General features: G+C 39.2%; 1 protein-coding gene across 3 annotated transcripts; it reads left to right on the top strand.

The window, feature by feature from the left end:
- Nucleotides 1–2,446: 2,446 nt before the first annotated feature.
- clic5a (chloride intracellular channel 5a) lies at nt 2,447–11,332 on the top strand. Of its 3 annotated transcripts, XM_046052453.1 has the most exons (7): nt 2,447–2,461; nt 6,270–6,305; nt 8,933–9,042; nt 10,481–10,606; nt 10,690–10,796; nt 10,895–11,076; nt 11,168–11,332. In XM_046052453.1, exons 1-7 carry the CDS (start codon nt 2,447–2,449, stop codon nt 11,330–11,332), a joined length of 741 nt encoding a protein of 246 aa, XP_045908409.1. The 3 variants fall into 3 exon arrangements, with proteins under 3 accessions (XP_045908409.1, XP_045908419.1, XP_045908400.1); XM_046052463.1 differs by lacking the exons at nt 2,447–2,461; nt 6,270–6,305 and adding an exon at nt 3,618–3,644; XM_046052444.1 differs by lacking the exon at nt 2,447–2,461 and having other exon boundaries at nt 6,249–6,305.
- The last annotated feature ends 2,613 nt before the right edge of the window (nt 11,333–13,945 follow it).

Genomic DNA, 13,945 nt, shown 5'->3' with positions numbered 1-13,945 from the left:
CTAGAGTAGCCTAATGATATTAGTGCTATGATATTTTACAGGACAGGCCCGATTGTAACGCTCAGCCTAGGGGCTTAGCATGAAATGAGCCCCATCTTCCCCAAGTCCCAAGGAGCCACAAGAACACAAACTTAGAAAACCAACAACAAGCAACTGGCATATCTAACTAATATAAACAGGATAAAAACAAGGTTAACAGAACTGGCAGCCCACACCTACTACTCAAAATAACCCAACGCACATGAACTGCTCAGGCAAAGTTAAACTGTGGCCGGATGGGAGAAGAGGAAGATGACAAAATCCCCTGCCCCGGCCTCCTCCGTCTTCTCCTCTTAAACAGCAGGCTTTCAGGAGCAGCCAATCATCTGCCACAGGTTGGAACCGCAGCTACCAATCACCGTAGAGTAGAAACATAGGGGAACTTGAGCGACCAATCATCAGGATTACATACATATGAAACAGAACAAAAACACAATTCACATCATCTCACCCAAATTACAAACTACAGTCCACACCGATGTCAACATTTCGTTTAAAGATATTAAACCTGGGATTCACTTTTTTGCCAGACATATAATATATATATTAATATAATAGACAATACACTTGTTCATATTATGCTTCAAAATGCATAAACATATTACTGTAGAGCGTACTGATGATTTGCATGTATTAGCCAGTCACAAAGTTTATATTCATAAACTCCAACATTTTAGACTTAACGGAGCTCTCCACTGATTTTACACATGAGGTCAGTTTTGCTTTATTGGCATGAATGTCAAAGAAGAATATCACCAAATCTTAAAAGATAATACAAAAGAACAATTATTAATGTCATGCAGTTCATTACATAAATAAAATAAAATAGAAAAATAAAACAGTAAATGTGTGTTTAAATAAAATAAATAAATACAAAACGAACTAAATTTAAAAAAACAATAAAATAAACCAGTAAGCGTGTGCGTATGTGTGTTGTGAATCAGTTTTACTTCTCATGGCGAGTACTACCAGAGACATTTTGTAGAGGAGACACGCCACTTTAAGAATCCCCAATACAACTCTACTCAACTCTGACCATTGAAAGTGCCGTTATGGCTCCCTCCCCATTCATTCAGACAGGGGCCTGGTCGATCCTGTCCTGAGTTTCTCTGAGTTTATTGTTTGGTCAGTTCAGTATCTATAATTTAGTCTGTGTTTTGGTTCCATGTCTTTGTTCCTAGTCCTGTGCCTTATTTCATGTCTTAGTATTTACTTCTAGTTCTTTGTCTGCATTATTTTAATTTACTCTGCTGGTTTTGTCGGTTATGATCCCTGTATTATAGTTGGTCGGTGTTTGTCTGTTTACGTGGGTTTCTGTTAATGTCTGAAGTTAGATTCTTGTCTGGTATTTTGTAACATGTGTTCTGTCTGTTCCCCTAGTAATCTGTCTCTCTGCCTGCCTGTCTCGTCAGTCCTGATTCCTCCCACCGTGTTTCTCCCACCTGCTCGTTAGTCCCTGGTGTTAAATGTTTGCTGTTTCTGTTCAGTCTCTGTCCGGTCATTACAGTGTGTTGTAGTGTTGTAGTGATTGTAGCCTGTTCTGTCACGTCTTGCTTGTTCCCTGCCTGTTCCTTGTCCGTTCTTTGGATTTTGGATTGTACACCTGTTTCTGGATTTTTCTGTTGGATCACCTTGTTTGTTGGGACTGTGTTATTTTGGATTCCCTAGACTCAGCCACTACGTTGTAAATGTGCAGGGCTAATACATCGACACTCCAGGAACTCCAGGGTCAGGAAACGAGCAGGAAACATCACTGCAGATCCATCTCACCCCAGACACAACATGTTCCAGCTTCTCCCCTCTGGTAGGCGCTACAGAGCACTGTACGCCAAAACCAACAGACACAAGAACAGTTTCTTCCCACAAGCCATCACTCTGATGAACAGCTGACTTCTGACTCACGGTGTCAGGAACAATTCCTGTGCAATAACACTCTAATCAGCCACCTGTTTACTGGTTACCACTTATTATTTAATCACCATTTTCTATTTCAGTGCTGTTCATACTGTTATATATTGTACATAAATCCTTTGCACTATGCTTCATCGCGCTGTGTACATGTATGCATGTATGTGTACCTGTATATCACATCCACCTCCGACATGTACATAATAATAATAATAATATTTTACTCCTGCATCCTTTGCACTCTGATCACTTCACTATTTGTCAATATGTCTATATTATTTTTGTTCATAGTGTGTATATTTGTGTTGTCTACATTGTAGCCTGTGTCTGATTTATTTTATTATTGTCTTACTCTATTATTGTATGAGTAAGCACATCATCATGAGCAATGTACAATCCTGAGTCAAATTCCTCGTATGTGTACACATACCTGCCAATAAAGCTGATTCTGATTCTGTAAGGACTTCGGTACTACTCACCCTGGGAAAACACATCTATAATGTCTTCTGATGATGTCATCAGGGTTTTTCTAAGTTAGGCCTGAAACAGAAAACATGTGTTACAAACTGGGGGCATTAAGTTTGAAAGAAGAGGTCATTTACTAGGCAGGGAAACTCTAATGAAAGACACTGTTGAGGTATTATTGTTATTGGAAATGTAGGATCCAGCATTTTGAGTTTGCTCCCAAAAAGCAAACTGGATGCTAGAAACCAACTTCACATTGTCTCTTATTCACATTGTCTCTTGTGCTGATTTCTTCTCCCTCAGGTTTTAGTCTACAAACACACAGCTGATGAGTTCTCAAATGTACAATTGCAGATGCTGAACCTACTTTGAGCACATCACAAAGTGTATTCAGAGCTGTCCAGCTACATGTGCATTTCCTTACAGTGTCACATAAAGGCAACCAAAGTAAGTTTCCGGTCTCTGCAATGCCAGCCACCCAACAACAGCAATAATGTGCCATGTGTATGTAAGCTGTGTTCTCCTTTAAGGATCACCGCTGTCTTTGCTTGGCTTTGCCTCTCTTCCTTCCCCGTCCAAAGTCCTGGGGTGCTTCTTGATAAGGTAGGCACTTTTGGCACCACAGTCATTCTGCTGAACACCTTAGCACGCTCATTCCACCACCTCAGGACAACCACTGTTTGACCTCTTCACCCAGAATGGATCCCTGTGAGGAGAACGTGTACGAGAACCCAGAGTTAACCTACCAGAACCAGTCCTCAGGTATATACGATGTGACGTACGAGACACTGAATGAGACGCTGTGTGAGGCGCCATACGAGACACCCCCAGACCTGACATCAGAGTACGAGAACACTGGAAGGGCCATAGGACAAATACCGGCGCCCCCTTCTCTCCCCCCACCTAAATCTCCCACGGAGGAGAGGCGAAGCAGTTCCTCCTCTTCTTCATCCTCCTCATCCTCCTCATCTTCCTCACATGCTGGGGATGAAGAGGAAGGGAAAATGGAGGGCTTGAACAGGGAGGAGGAGAAAGAGGAGAAGCTCGAGGTGGAGAAGAGCAGCAAAGACCTGAACTGGGAGAGGAGGTCTCCAGAAGCGGAGTTGGACGGGGGGAACTCATCACGCAGATCCTCATCCTCCTCATCATTTTCATCAGCCTCTGAGAAGGAGGGCACTGAGAAGAAGCCAGAGCCTGAAAAGGATGAAATGAAAGTCTCACTTTTTGTTAAGGTAGGGCAGAAGGGGTATGATTTTACTACATCATGTGATTCCAAATGGATTTCAATTTAACCTCTGTGACATGTTATGGTGTGTGTTACATGCTCAAACTAACAAACTATGTGGGAACTAACTTGTAGGCCACATAAATCTCAATCATAATCACATTCATATCAGTTGCATATGAACAAGTGTCCAAGGTCGTGTGTGTGTGTGTGTGTGTGTGTGTGTGTGTGTACTGTATGTGGAATGTGATTACGTTACATCCAGATTTTGAATTTATATCCTATTGTTGGGGCCCTCTACACACCTCACTTTGCTGTTCACGAACACTTCTATTTACAGGCCATAATGTTTAGTCATTTCTGTGTGTGTGTGTGAGAGAGAGAGAGAGAGAGAGAGAGAGAGAGCATTAGTTTGAGCATGTGTGTGTTACTGTGGTTCTAAATATAAGTTAAGTTGAACTGACAGGAATGTTCTGAGTCAGTGCTGGCATAGTTGGGGATGGCTCCTGTCACGGCCATGTGAATTTATCTGTCTGGTCATAATAGCTAAAGATTGTACCTCCACACCGAAACAGACACACTAACTGAATGCATTACATAATCTTCCACACTAAAGTCCATTTGCACGGGAGTATACAGGGATCATAAACTAACACTTTGACGCTACAACCATATAAATAAAAGCACTATAACCCTGAGGTCATCGGCGTAAAATAAGAATGACTGAGGTATACTGCCACGCCACGCCACACCAAAGTAATTACCTTGTAGCTTACTTGAATTAAATATAACTAATTTAACATCATCCAATGTCACCAAAAATGTAACATTATCTAATTAGACTGTTAACACACTGAGGCTACAGGATCTTTGTCCATCTACAACTTATAATACAGTCAATTAAACCTGTAGGTAAAAACCAGGAGCTAAAAGTAGTATATTGGCTATGATTGTTAGCTAGATAACATTTCAGTTCCACCTTTTAATATAGCACCCTTCATAAAACGTGTTATAAGCTTTAATTAATGGTTTTATTTGTGGTTAATTAATCATTTACCAATGCTATAGAGATCAGATATAAGAATTATAAGAACAACGTTTGGGTTACCAGGTTGTGACAGTTGCTTTGATGCTGTGACAGATGCTCATTTATTTAATTTACCAGAATGAACAATAATGAACTGTTCTACCATTTCCCATCTGGAGAATGGCGTCTTGACCAAAATCCATTTATAAACAACTTATTAACATTTACAATTACAGGACTTGGCAGACTCCTCTAAAAAACATATGTCAATGATTTATCAACATTTATGACTTACCTTTTCTGGTTGTTTATAAAAACTGAGAAACCTATAATTTGTGAGTTGAAGAGTGAGATAAAAAAAACACAATAAGTGTGATGCAGGAGGAGAATTTTCCTACCTAAAAGTTATTATTATCAATGCATATAACTGAGTTATATATATCATTGGTAAATGATTTATTAACCATTATAAACTATTTAACTATGGCTTCTAAGCCCTTTATATATTTTGTTTTATTAAAAAGTGGTATTAGAATTTCTATTTGATTCTTTATTGGCTGGGCAATACAATTTCCACCAGCAATATTTTCTATTCTATTAAATTACACCAATGTCCAATCTTCTAGGGGGTAGGCAGAGATGTGAAGTTAAATATTGGTGAGATAAACTGAAAACACATCTATTAAGCAGCCCATGCTGGAGCTTAAATATTTAACTGGTCAAATGATGTTAATCTTTAAAAATGGATCACAAATATCTGGGGGGTTTTTTAAAGAAAATGCTCAGCTATTTCCTAAAACATCTGGACGTTACCCACACACCAAGAAGTATTGCATTTGTTGGGGATTACTTTGAGACGCAGACTAATACACATTTGGTGCTCTAGCAGGTATTTACAGCACGAGCACAGTGTGGATCAACTCAGATTAAAATTACTACACTATGTGTATCCAAGCTGTCAGTAAACTTTAAACATACTCATCATGTTTGACCCTGCCGAGAAGCTGAAAGCCCTAGAGTTTGACATCACCCTGCAGCTAAGGCCAGTTGAGTGAGGCAGTTCAGATGCAAGCTGAGATTTCACAGCATGGGACCCATGGGTGCTGATGAGTGTTGGATGGAGACGATGACTCTCCATGATTCAAAGTCACCCGGTTGTGTTGTCAATCAGAGCTGTAAGAGGTGGGAGGGGCAGGGCACCCTTGGGTGACTTGGTCTGCCCTTTCCCTCCTCACTACACCCCCTCCCCACCCCACCCAAGAGGGTTATTTTTGCCTGTCACTGTCACGCCCCGCTGCTGGGGCCACGGGTATAAATCGAACCTCTCACCTCACACACACACTCTCTCTCTCTCTCTCTCTCTCTCTCTCTCACACACACACACACACACACACACACACTCTCGTTGGCATTCGTCCTCAGCTGACTCTCTGACACAGCTGCTATGGGACCAGGCGGACTTCACCGCATGGACCTGGAGTAGAATCCGCTGTAAACTGAGACATAAACACACACACAAACACACACACACTTCTACACACTTGTGGAAACAAAACACACAAGCAAAGCGTGTTTTTCTTGACCATGACGGATACTGCAGCCGAGGAGGACAAGGACCCTGATATTGAGCTATTTGTCAAGGTGGGGAGTTTTGTTTGTTTGTGTGTGTGTGTGTTTTGGTGTTTGTACAGTTTGTGTACATTACAAACTGACACCAGTCAGTTTTTTCACACTTCTAAATGACATTCCTTTACAGCTGTTGCTATCTCACCCAGCAGTCTGCCTTTATTAGTTGTTATTTTTGATTTTCAAGTCAAATGTAAGATGAATGTGCACACTATATAATGTGTTATATATATATATATATATATATAAAATATTCACTGGGTATGTTTGGTTTGGCTCCTTTAAGCGTGTGCATGCCATGTTGTTGTTGTGTGCTGATTTTCCGTATGTTAACCTGACACCCACGTGCATAGACAATCTCTCTCTTTCTCTCTCCCAATGAATTATTACTGGGGTCCTTTCAGCATTGAGAACAGCAGCTTTAAATTGTCTGTGGTTATCATACAATATGTACAGTGTGTATATGTGTGTACACAGGTTTTTGGCACGTCCCTTTGTTTGTTGGCCAACACGGTCTCGACATCTATGACTCTTGCAGTCATTTAATGAATAGACAGTAAAAGGATGTCAGTGACAGTCTGTTGAGTCTACCATATGTGCACTCATTCACATGTTTGATCTTACTTGTAAAGCAAGTTGCAAACATTATTGTGACATGCAAAATATTTAAAGGAATAGTTTGGAAAATGCGTAGATAGATTTTTTTTAAGTGAGAAGATTGATGGACTCGATATCGATATCTATCTACTAAATTTGAGGCAACTGCCAGCAGCTCATGAGCTTACCTTGGCATAATAGGAGGAAACAGTTACTGAAGCTAACAAAATCTGCCTACCTCTAAGGCAAATTTTTGTTTGCTCAATCAGGAAAAAACAGTACAAAAATATGATATGTGCTGCATTATTTCTTCACTGGACACTGTATGTATTATAAGAACTGGATACTCCAATATGTTTATTCATTTGAATAAATGCCAAGCTCACAAGGCAAAAACGTTTTCTAGCTTCCAGGTTTGCTTCCTGTTGCGCGGTAAACTGCACATGAACATTAATGTTTCGCTCCCAGGTCCCGCTATAAAACCTTTATGATTTAAATAATAATAATAATAATAATAATAATAATAATAATACAATACAATTAGTATTACTGTTATATATAGTATTACTGACCTTTTTTGCACTTGGTGTCCACACAAAGATTTTCCAGATGTCTCTTTTATGATGGTGGTCTATGGGGAAAATGCTTTTGGGACCGCAAGGTTAAGTTATAACATACGCATGAGCATTCTGGCTGGCATGAGGCAGAGCCTATTTAGTTGTTACTTAGGGTTATGTTGTTGCTTATCTCCAAGGTGTAACCGCTTTAATTTTAGTACTGAATAAATCAATGATTAGTAATAATTTACATTATAACTGGACTAAGTTTCAACTGACACACTGGTGCAACAAGTGGCTGTACTGCAAATGGGTACTGGGATAAATTGGCAACAAGGCAGAGTGGCACCGCAGTTTCCAGTACTCTGTTAATACACCCACCCCGGATGCAATGACATGAGAGTGTTATTCATTTTCACATCTAAGTCTTGGCAAGAAATTAACATGTGTCTATTTTCAGGTTTTTTAATTACCATACCAGTCTGTTTGCTTTTAACTACAAATCATCTACACTTTACATTGTTGCTGACCATTTGTAACGGTAATGTAACACTGACTGCTTTGCTAATTGACTTTCATTTTGTACTGCAATCAATGGACAACAATGGCTGAATGGAAAGTTAGAAATTCATGGTTTACACAGGTGTTAGCTCTTCTATAAAGTGTATGATTTCTAGTAAGTGGGCTACAATATGTTTTCCGTGTAATACACTGCAAATCTGATGTAGGATGACTGGACTTCTGTCCTCAGGAATTTCAGAAAGTAAGTAAGTAAGTGGCAGTATCTTAAAACAAGGTAAAGAAAAGTAGACAACACAAATATTTCAAGTTCAGTGAAAGAGTGTGTTTCTTTGTTTATTTTAGTGTTATAGGTGGACAGTGGGTTATATGATTTGAATAGGTGATACACTGCCTCTGTATTGTAGGAACCAGAAGTCTAAACAGGCAGTCAGGCGGCTAATGGAAGCAGCGTGGATTATTCATGTTGGACTTGGTGTCTCATTACAGTGTCCTGTTGCAGCTTCATGCATGCACGCAAACACACGCACACACACATTCAACCTACTGTATTTGATCATATGCCAATAATAAACGAGCGTATGTACGCACACAGACCCCCAACATCAAAACCACTACTTCTTCTAGTATAATGTGTGTGATTTGATTAACTGATTGAGTCCTTGTTCACTTGTTAGTCGGGTGTGTGTGCCATGTGTGTGTGCCATGTTTGTGTGAATCAGTGTATGTCTTTTTAAGTACATGGTTTGCATGTGTGTCCCCCTGCATGCATGAGAAGAGGAGTGAGTCAGCATATGAAGGCTATGGAAAGTGTTTATCACAAAATGGACTCTAGTTCTGTTTTGTACCCAGCTCTAAACTCCATTTGTGTAGCAGTATTAGTGTTTAACCATGTTTTCGTGTATGTGTGTGTGTGTGTGTGTGTGTGTATGTGTGTGTGTGTGTGTGTGTGTGTGTGTGTGTGTACAGGCTGGGATTGATGGCGAGAGCATCGGAAACTGTCCCTTCTCTCAGCGCCTCTTTATGATTCTCTGGCTGAAAGGTGTAGTCTTCAATGTCACCACTGTTGACCTCAAGAGGTAATAATAATATCATATTATAACACTATACTATTACAGTAAAACGCAATGAAAGACTAGAGGAAAAAGAATATATATCAGATCTTGGTTAACACAGACTTTTGAAACTATATTTCACTAAACGGTCTTTTAAATTATACTGAAACATATGCATGTTTACAAAAAGTTTGTTACTCTGCTATAACCTATAAACAATGTTTATATATTAACAAGGAATCTGTACTACATTTGTGTGAAAGGTGTAGCTCATAGTTATGAATCTACAGAGAATTGTTGCCCAACTCTGCAGTTTCCTGTCAGCTCTGTGTTTTGGTTTACTCGGTCACAACTTTACTGTTTTGGTTCACTCTCGCTGTTCTCATCACAACTGTTTCCAGCTGCAGCAGGCAGCAGCATTTAGCAGCTAAAAATCCAGATCTTTCCCTCAGGAATTTGTAGAGACCAAAAACAAAGCTAAATGTGAGAGTGAAACAGGAATTAATAAACGCTAATATTGTTTTCTGGATGTGTAAATAGGTATCAACTTCAAAAGTGACATACCAGTGTCGTATTCCTAGCTTGTTTCCCTGCCTCCACACGGCCGAAAGAGTCTGTTAAAGCTGGTTTAAAGCAGTTTTTGATAATCACTGATGTTTATGTTATCAAATGGCCCATCGGTCATTCAAAAATGAATCTACAGGTCAAATTCCCATACCTTTATGACAGAATATCATTAAAACTAATGACAACATTGAAATTAACTTGTTACCCTAATGCTAACATAGCATGCTGGAACTCACTGAAATACTATATTTATGCAAACTGACTGCAAATTCATTTTCAAAAGAACTGGTCCGCATTGTGCAGTAAAAGAAAGAAGAATTATTCCTTATCTTTAATCACACAGTAGTACCCTTGCCCAATATGTTTGTCATCTTGGCATACAGATAAAACTGTCAGCATTAAAGTGAAACCCACAAACACATGCCTATTTCATAATGAGACAAAAAATGTTTCAAGTTCTGTACAGGCACCTGCATAAAACATATAGCTCATGTGACAATTGTAAGAATATGCATTTGTTTCTATTGTTTGTGTCCCATACGCAACATCCCATAACTTACTGTTTGATTAAGCAGCTAACAGATAACTTAAGAGCAGCTTTCACATACGCATTTAATTATGCTCTGGCTCCAAGTGCTGTTTTGAGAAATACGAGTCGGTAATAAAAAAATTCTCAAAGGGTCGCATTTAAAAACACTTTAGCTAAAAGTGTAATTGTTTTTGGAAAATGAGGCCCAAGGTAGTCAGCGTTTGCAGCAATAGCCACCATGGCGTGCATAGATAAAGAAAGGATCGACAAAGTAAAGTAAACAAAGGAGCATTTGTTAACTGTACTCTAATAGCATTCCATTACAGATATATAGTGGAGGTTGTAAAATGATTCCACTCTGATTAGGAAACCGGCAGACCTTCACAACCTGGCCCCAGGGACACACCCGCCTTTCCTCACCTTCCAGGGGGAGGTTCTCACTGATGTCAACAAAATTGAGGAGTACCTCGAGGAGAAGCTGGCTCCACCAAAGTAGGCATCAAACACAGAAACACATGCAGGAAGAAACAGATAAAGTAACGTCCTAAATAACACCGGGTTCCTGTTTCTTATAGGTATCCCAAACTTGCAGCAAAGAACCGTGAATCCAACACAGCAGGAAATGACATATTTGCCAAGTTCTCAGCTTACGTAAAAAACACAAGACCAGATAAAAATCGAGGTAGGCGTGCTGTAAAGCCTTTTAATACATAACAAGACCACTGTTTTATCAACTTTGATGACCTTATGACCTGGATGTGTTCTATGTGTGTGTCTCAGCATTAGAGAAGAGTCTAGACAAGGTCCTGGCTAAGCTGGACGAGTATCTGATTGGTCCGCTACCTGATGAGGTTCAAGCGGGACGCCACAGTGGTGAGGGAGAATCCAACCGCAAATACCTGGACGGAGACGAACTGACGCTGGCTGACTGCAACCTTCTACCCAAACTTCATGTTGTAAAGGTAAGCTGCTTTGGATTGGTTCAGTTTGGTTAATTTGATCTCATGAATTTGGTCTTGACCGCATGTATTACATCAACTTGTTTTTTGTCAGGTGGTTGCGAAGAAATACAGAAACTATGACATCCCGTCTGAATTCAGAGGGGTGTGGCGTTACCTTGGCAACGCCTACAGCCGAGAGGAGTTCACCAATACGTGTGCGGCTGATGTGGAAATCGAGCTAGCCTATAAGGATGTAGCTAAGAGACTTGGAAAATGAGTGCCTCACAACCACACAAGTCACTAATGTACCTTTTTAACTTTTTGGAAAATCTACCAAAGCATACTTCTGACAAAAATTACACTCTTTACAAAGGAAGGATGAGTTGAAACGTTGCACAGTGTTATGGTGTATCAAAGAAAAGACACATTTTCATATTTTAAAGGTGCTGTGTAGAATCTCAAGTCTGACTGACTATAAAACACGGAAGGGGCTGAAAATTGTTTGGGTATTGTTATAGCACAGCTAATATTTCTCAAAAAAGAATTTGATTTTTATTTAGTCAGGAAAAGAGTTTGCAAATGACCGCTAAACCCATCCCCCGAACAGTGATTGTCAAATCATAGCAAATGTAGCTAGCAGGTCTATCCACCGAGCCTTGCTTTAGATTTCTCAGCATGTTATGCGCATTGGGCTGTTTTAAGATTGATATTCTGCACGTGGTGTCATTTCTTTTAGTCTTTCCAAAACCAATAATTCGTAAATAATGGATTAAACAGAGTGTATCTGCTTTAATGTAAGCTAAAATTGTTTGCATGTCTGGCTAACTAGCTTACTATCTAACTCAGCGTTACTACCAAGGCCAAGGAGCACCGTTGTGAACTACATTAGCTTGTGGGGTTACAGATTACATAAAGCTCCTTCACATCACGTCGGTTAGTCCTTACCCTGAAAGCCTTTCCTGAAACGTGCTACTGTTTGAAAATATGAAAAACAATGTAAGCTAATCAGCCAAACAGGGTTGTGTTAGAATGAAATAATATTCTGATCTTTCTTTATCAGCTAGCTAGACAGTGCAATATAAGAACAATGCTGGATCTCCATGTGTCCTACATGGAAAGGAAACTGGTGAGGAAGCTGCCATGGTGCATTAGCCTCAGTCTAGACACTTAAAGCTGGGGTAGACAATTTATTTCAGAAGTATTTATTGTTATATTTGTTGAAATTCTCTTTACATCCCGACAGCAATCAATAAATTAAATGCTAAAATGTTAAAAAGTCAGCCAAAACAATAAACCCGGAGCTAATGCTAGCTGGATTAGATAGCTGGCTACTAGCATCATTTCAGCGGGCTAAATCGAGAGTTGCTGGCTAGAGCTGAAAAGCCTGAGTTTGTCTGCTTCTCTGTGAAATCAAGGGCCCATTGTTTCAGAAATTACTAAGAATTTTGAGTGGTAAAATCTGCCACTGTCACCTATGTAAACGGCATGTGTCACGCAAGAATGGAAAGCTTGAAAATTAGCAGTAACTTAAGTTAGTGGAGCTTAACAAATGGTTAAAACTTTAAAATAAAACATTGTTTGTGACAGCAGATCCCCAGTCAGCCAATGATGGAGGTTGTTTTCTCCTGAGCTCTACTGAAGTATTACTCTGCTCACAGTTAATCTGCTAATTAAACCCTAATGATTTCAAGTTGGGAATTTATTTTACATATATGTAATAGGAATAATGGGATTCATAATGCAGTTTTATTATTTGACCTGTCTTCTTGTTTCTGTGGATTATGTTTAATTATATGATTTGTTATTGAATTACTAGTGTTATTGGAAAATACTGTTAAGAATGTGTTTCAGCCAAAGTGATTTGTCTTTTATTGGGGCAGTTTGAGGTTTGTGGACTTTATAGACTCCTTTTCTTAATGAGACAATGACTTACTAGTTCAATTTTGGGTTTATTCACCTGCTTGAACTGCGTAATGAAATTCTTTGGAGAATACTAATCTCTTTTACAACACAGTTCCCTTACTTTTACAGTCTCACACCTCAGTGTATGTCTAGTCAGTCTTTGTCTGAATTGTTCCCAGTCTCACAGTGTATTTCAGATTAAAACTATATATTCAAGTTTATTGCCATTCAAGAAAAGAAAAATCATGCAAATAAACCAAGTTTGCCCCCAGCTGTCATTTTATTCAGTGCATACCTATGGTAGTAAATGTAATTTTACTAGTTCACTAGTGCCTTAGCAGGAATCAAGCTGTCCTCTGCCTTCAGCTCTTTGTGTCTGTACAGTAAATTATATATGTTTGAATATAGTATGAATGGGAATCATTCTCCTGCCCCGTGGAGCTGTGTGATGATAATATAATAATAATATAAATAGAATTTTTCTGTAAATGATTTTAGCTCATCTATATTCATATTCTTTCTGATGATTAGAACCATGAACCCACTGTGTACATGTTGCTCATTGAATAATAAATCTATTTTCTCAGAGACTGAGCTTGAGAGTTGTGATTTTTTTTCATTGAAACTGCCATTGATGTATGAATATGGTATTCCTGTACAACAGAATGGATACTGATCCACTGGATACTGTGTCTCTCCCAGCAAATCGTTGTTGTTGTGTTGCATAATGCAAATGTTCCAAGGAAAAAAGCAAAACCCCCAGCTTTGTCACTGTTTTTGTTTATGGGAATGCATGCAAAGTCATCTTAGGTGTGTCGTGCTGTGTGGGAAATCCACCTTTCTTATCGAACCTTCAAAACATGTTCATGCTGAGACACATACGTTTGGTAATTTAAAAACATAAACCCTTCATTTATAACAAAATGACCCCTAGCAATAGTCCTTGATGATCAATAGGCAGAAATAAACAAAGGGAAACCTTGAATGC

Source organism: Micropterus dolomieu, linkage group LG01 (genome assembly GCF_021292245.1).
Source record: "Micropterus dolomieu isolate WLL.071019.BEF.003 ecotype Adirondacks linkage group LG01, ASM2129224v1, whole genome shotgun sequence".
In the NCBI taxonomy this organism is placed as follows: domain Eukaryota; kingdom Metazoa; phylum Chordata; class Actinopteri; order Centrarchiformes; family Centrarchidae; genus Micropterus; species Micropterus dolomieu.
This window is presented reverse-complemented; position numbering and strand designations above follow the sequence as displayed.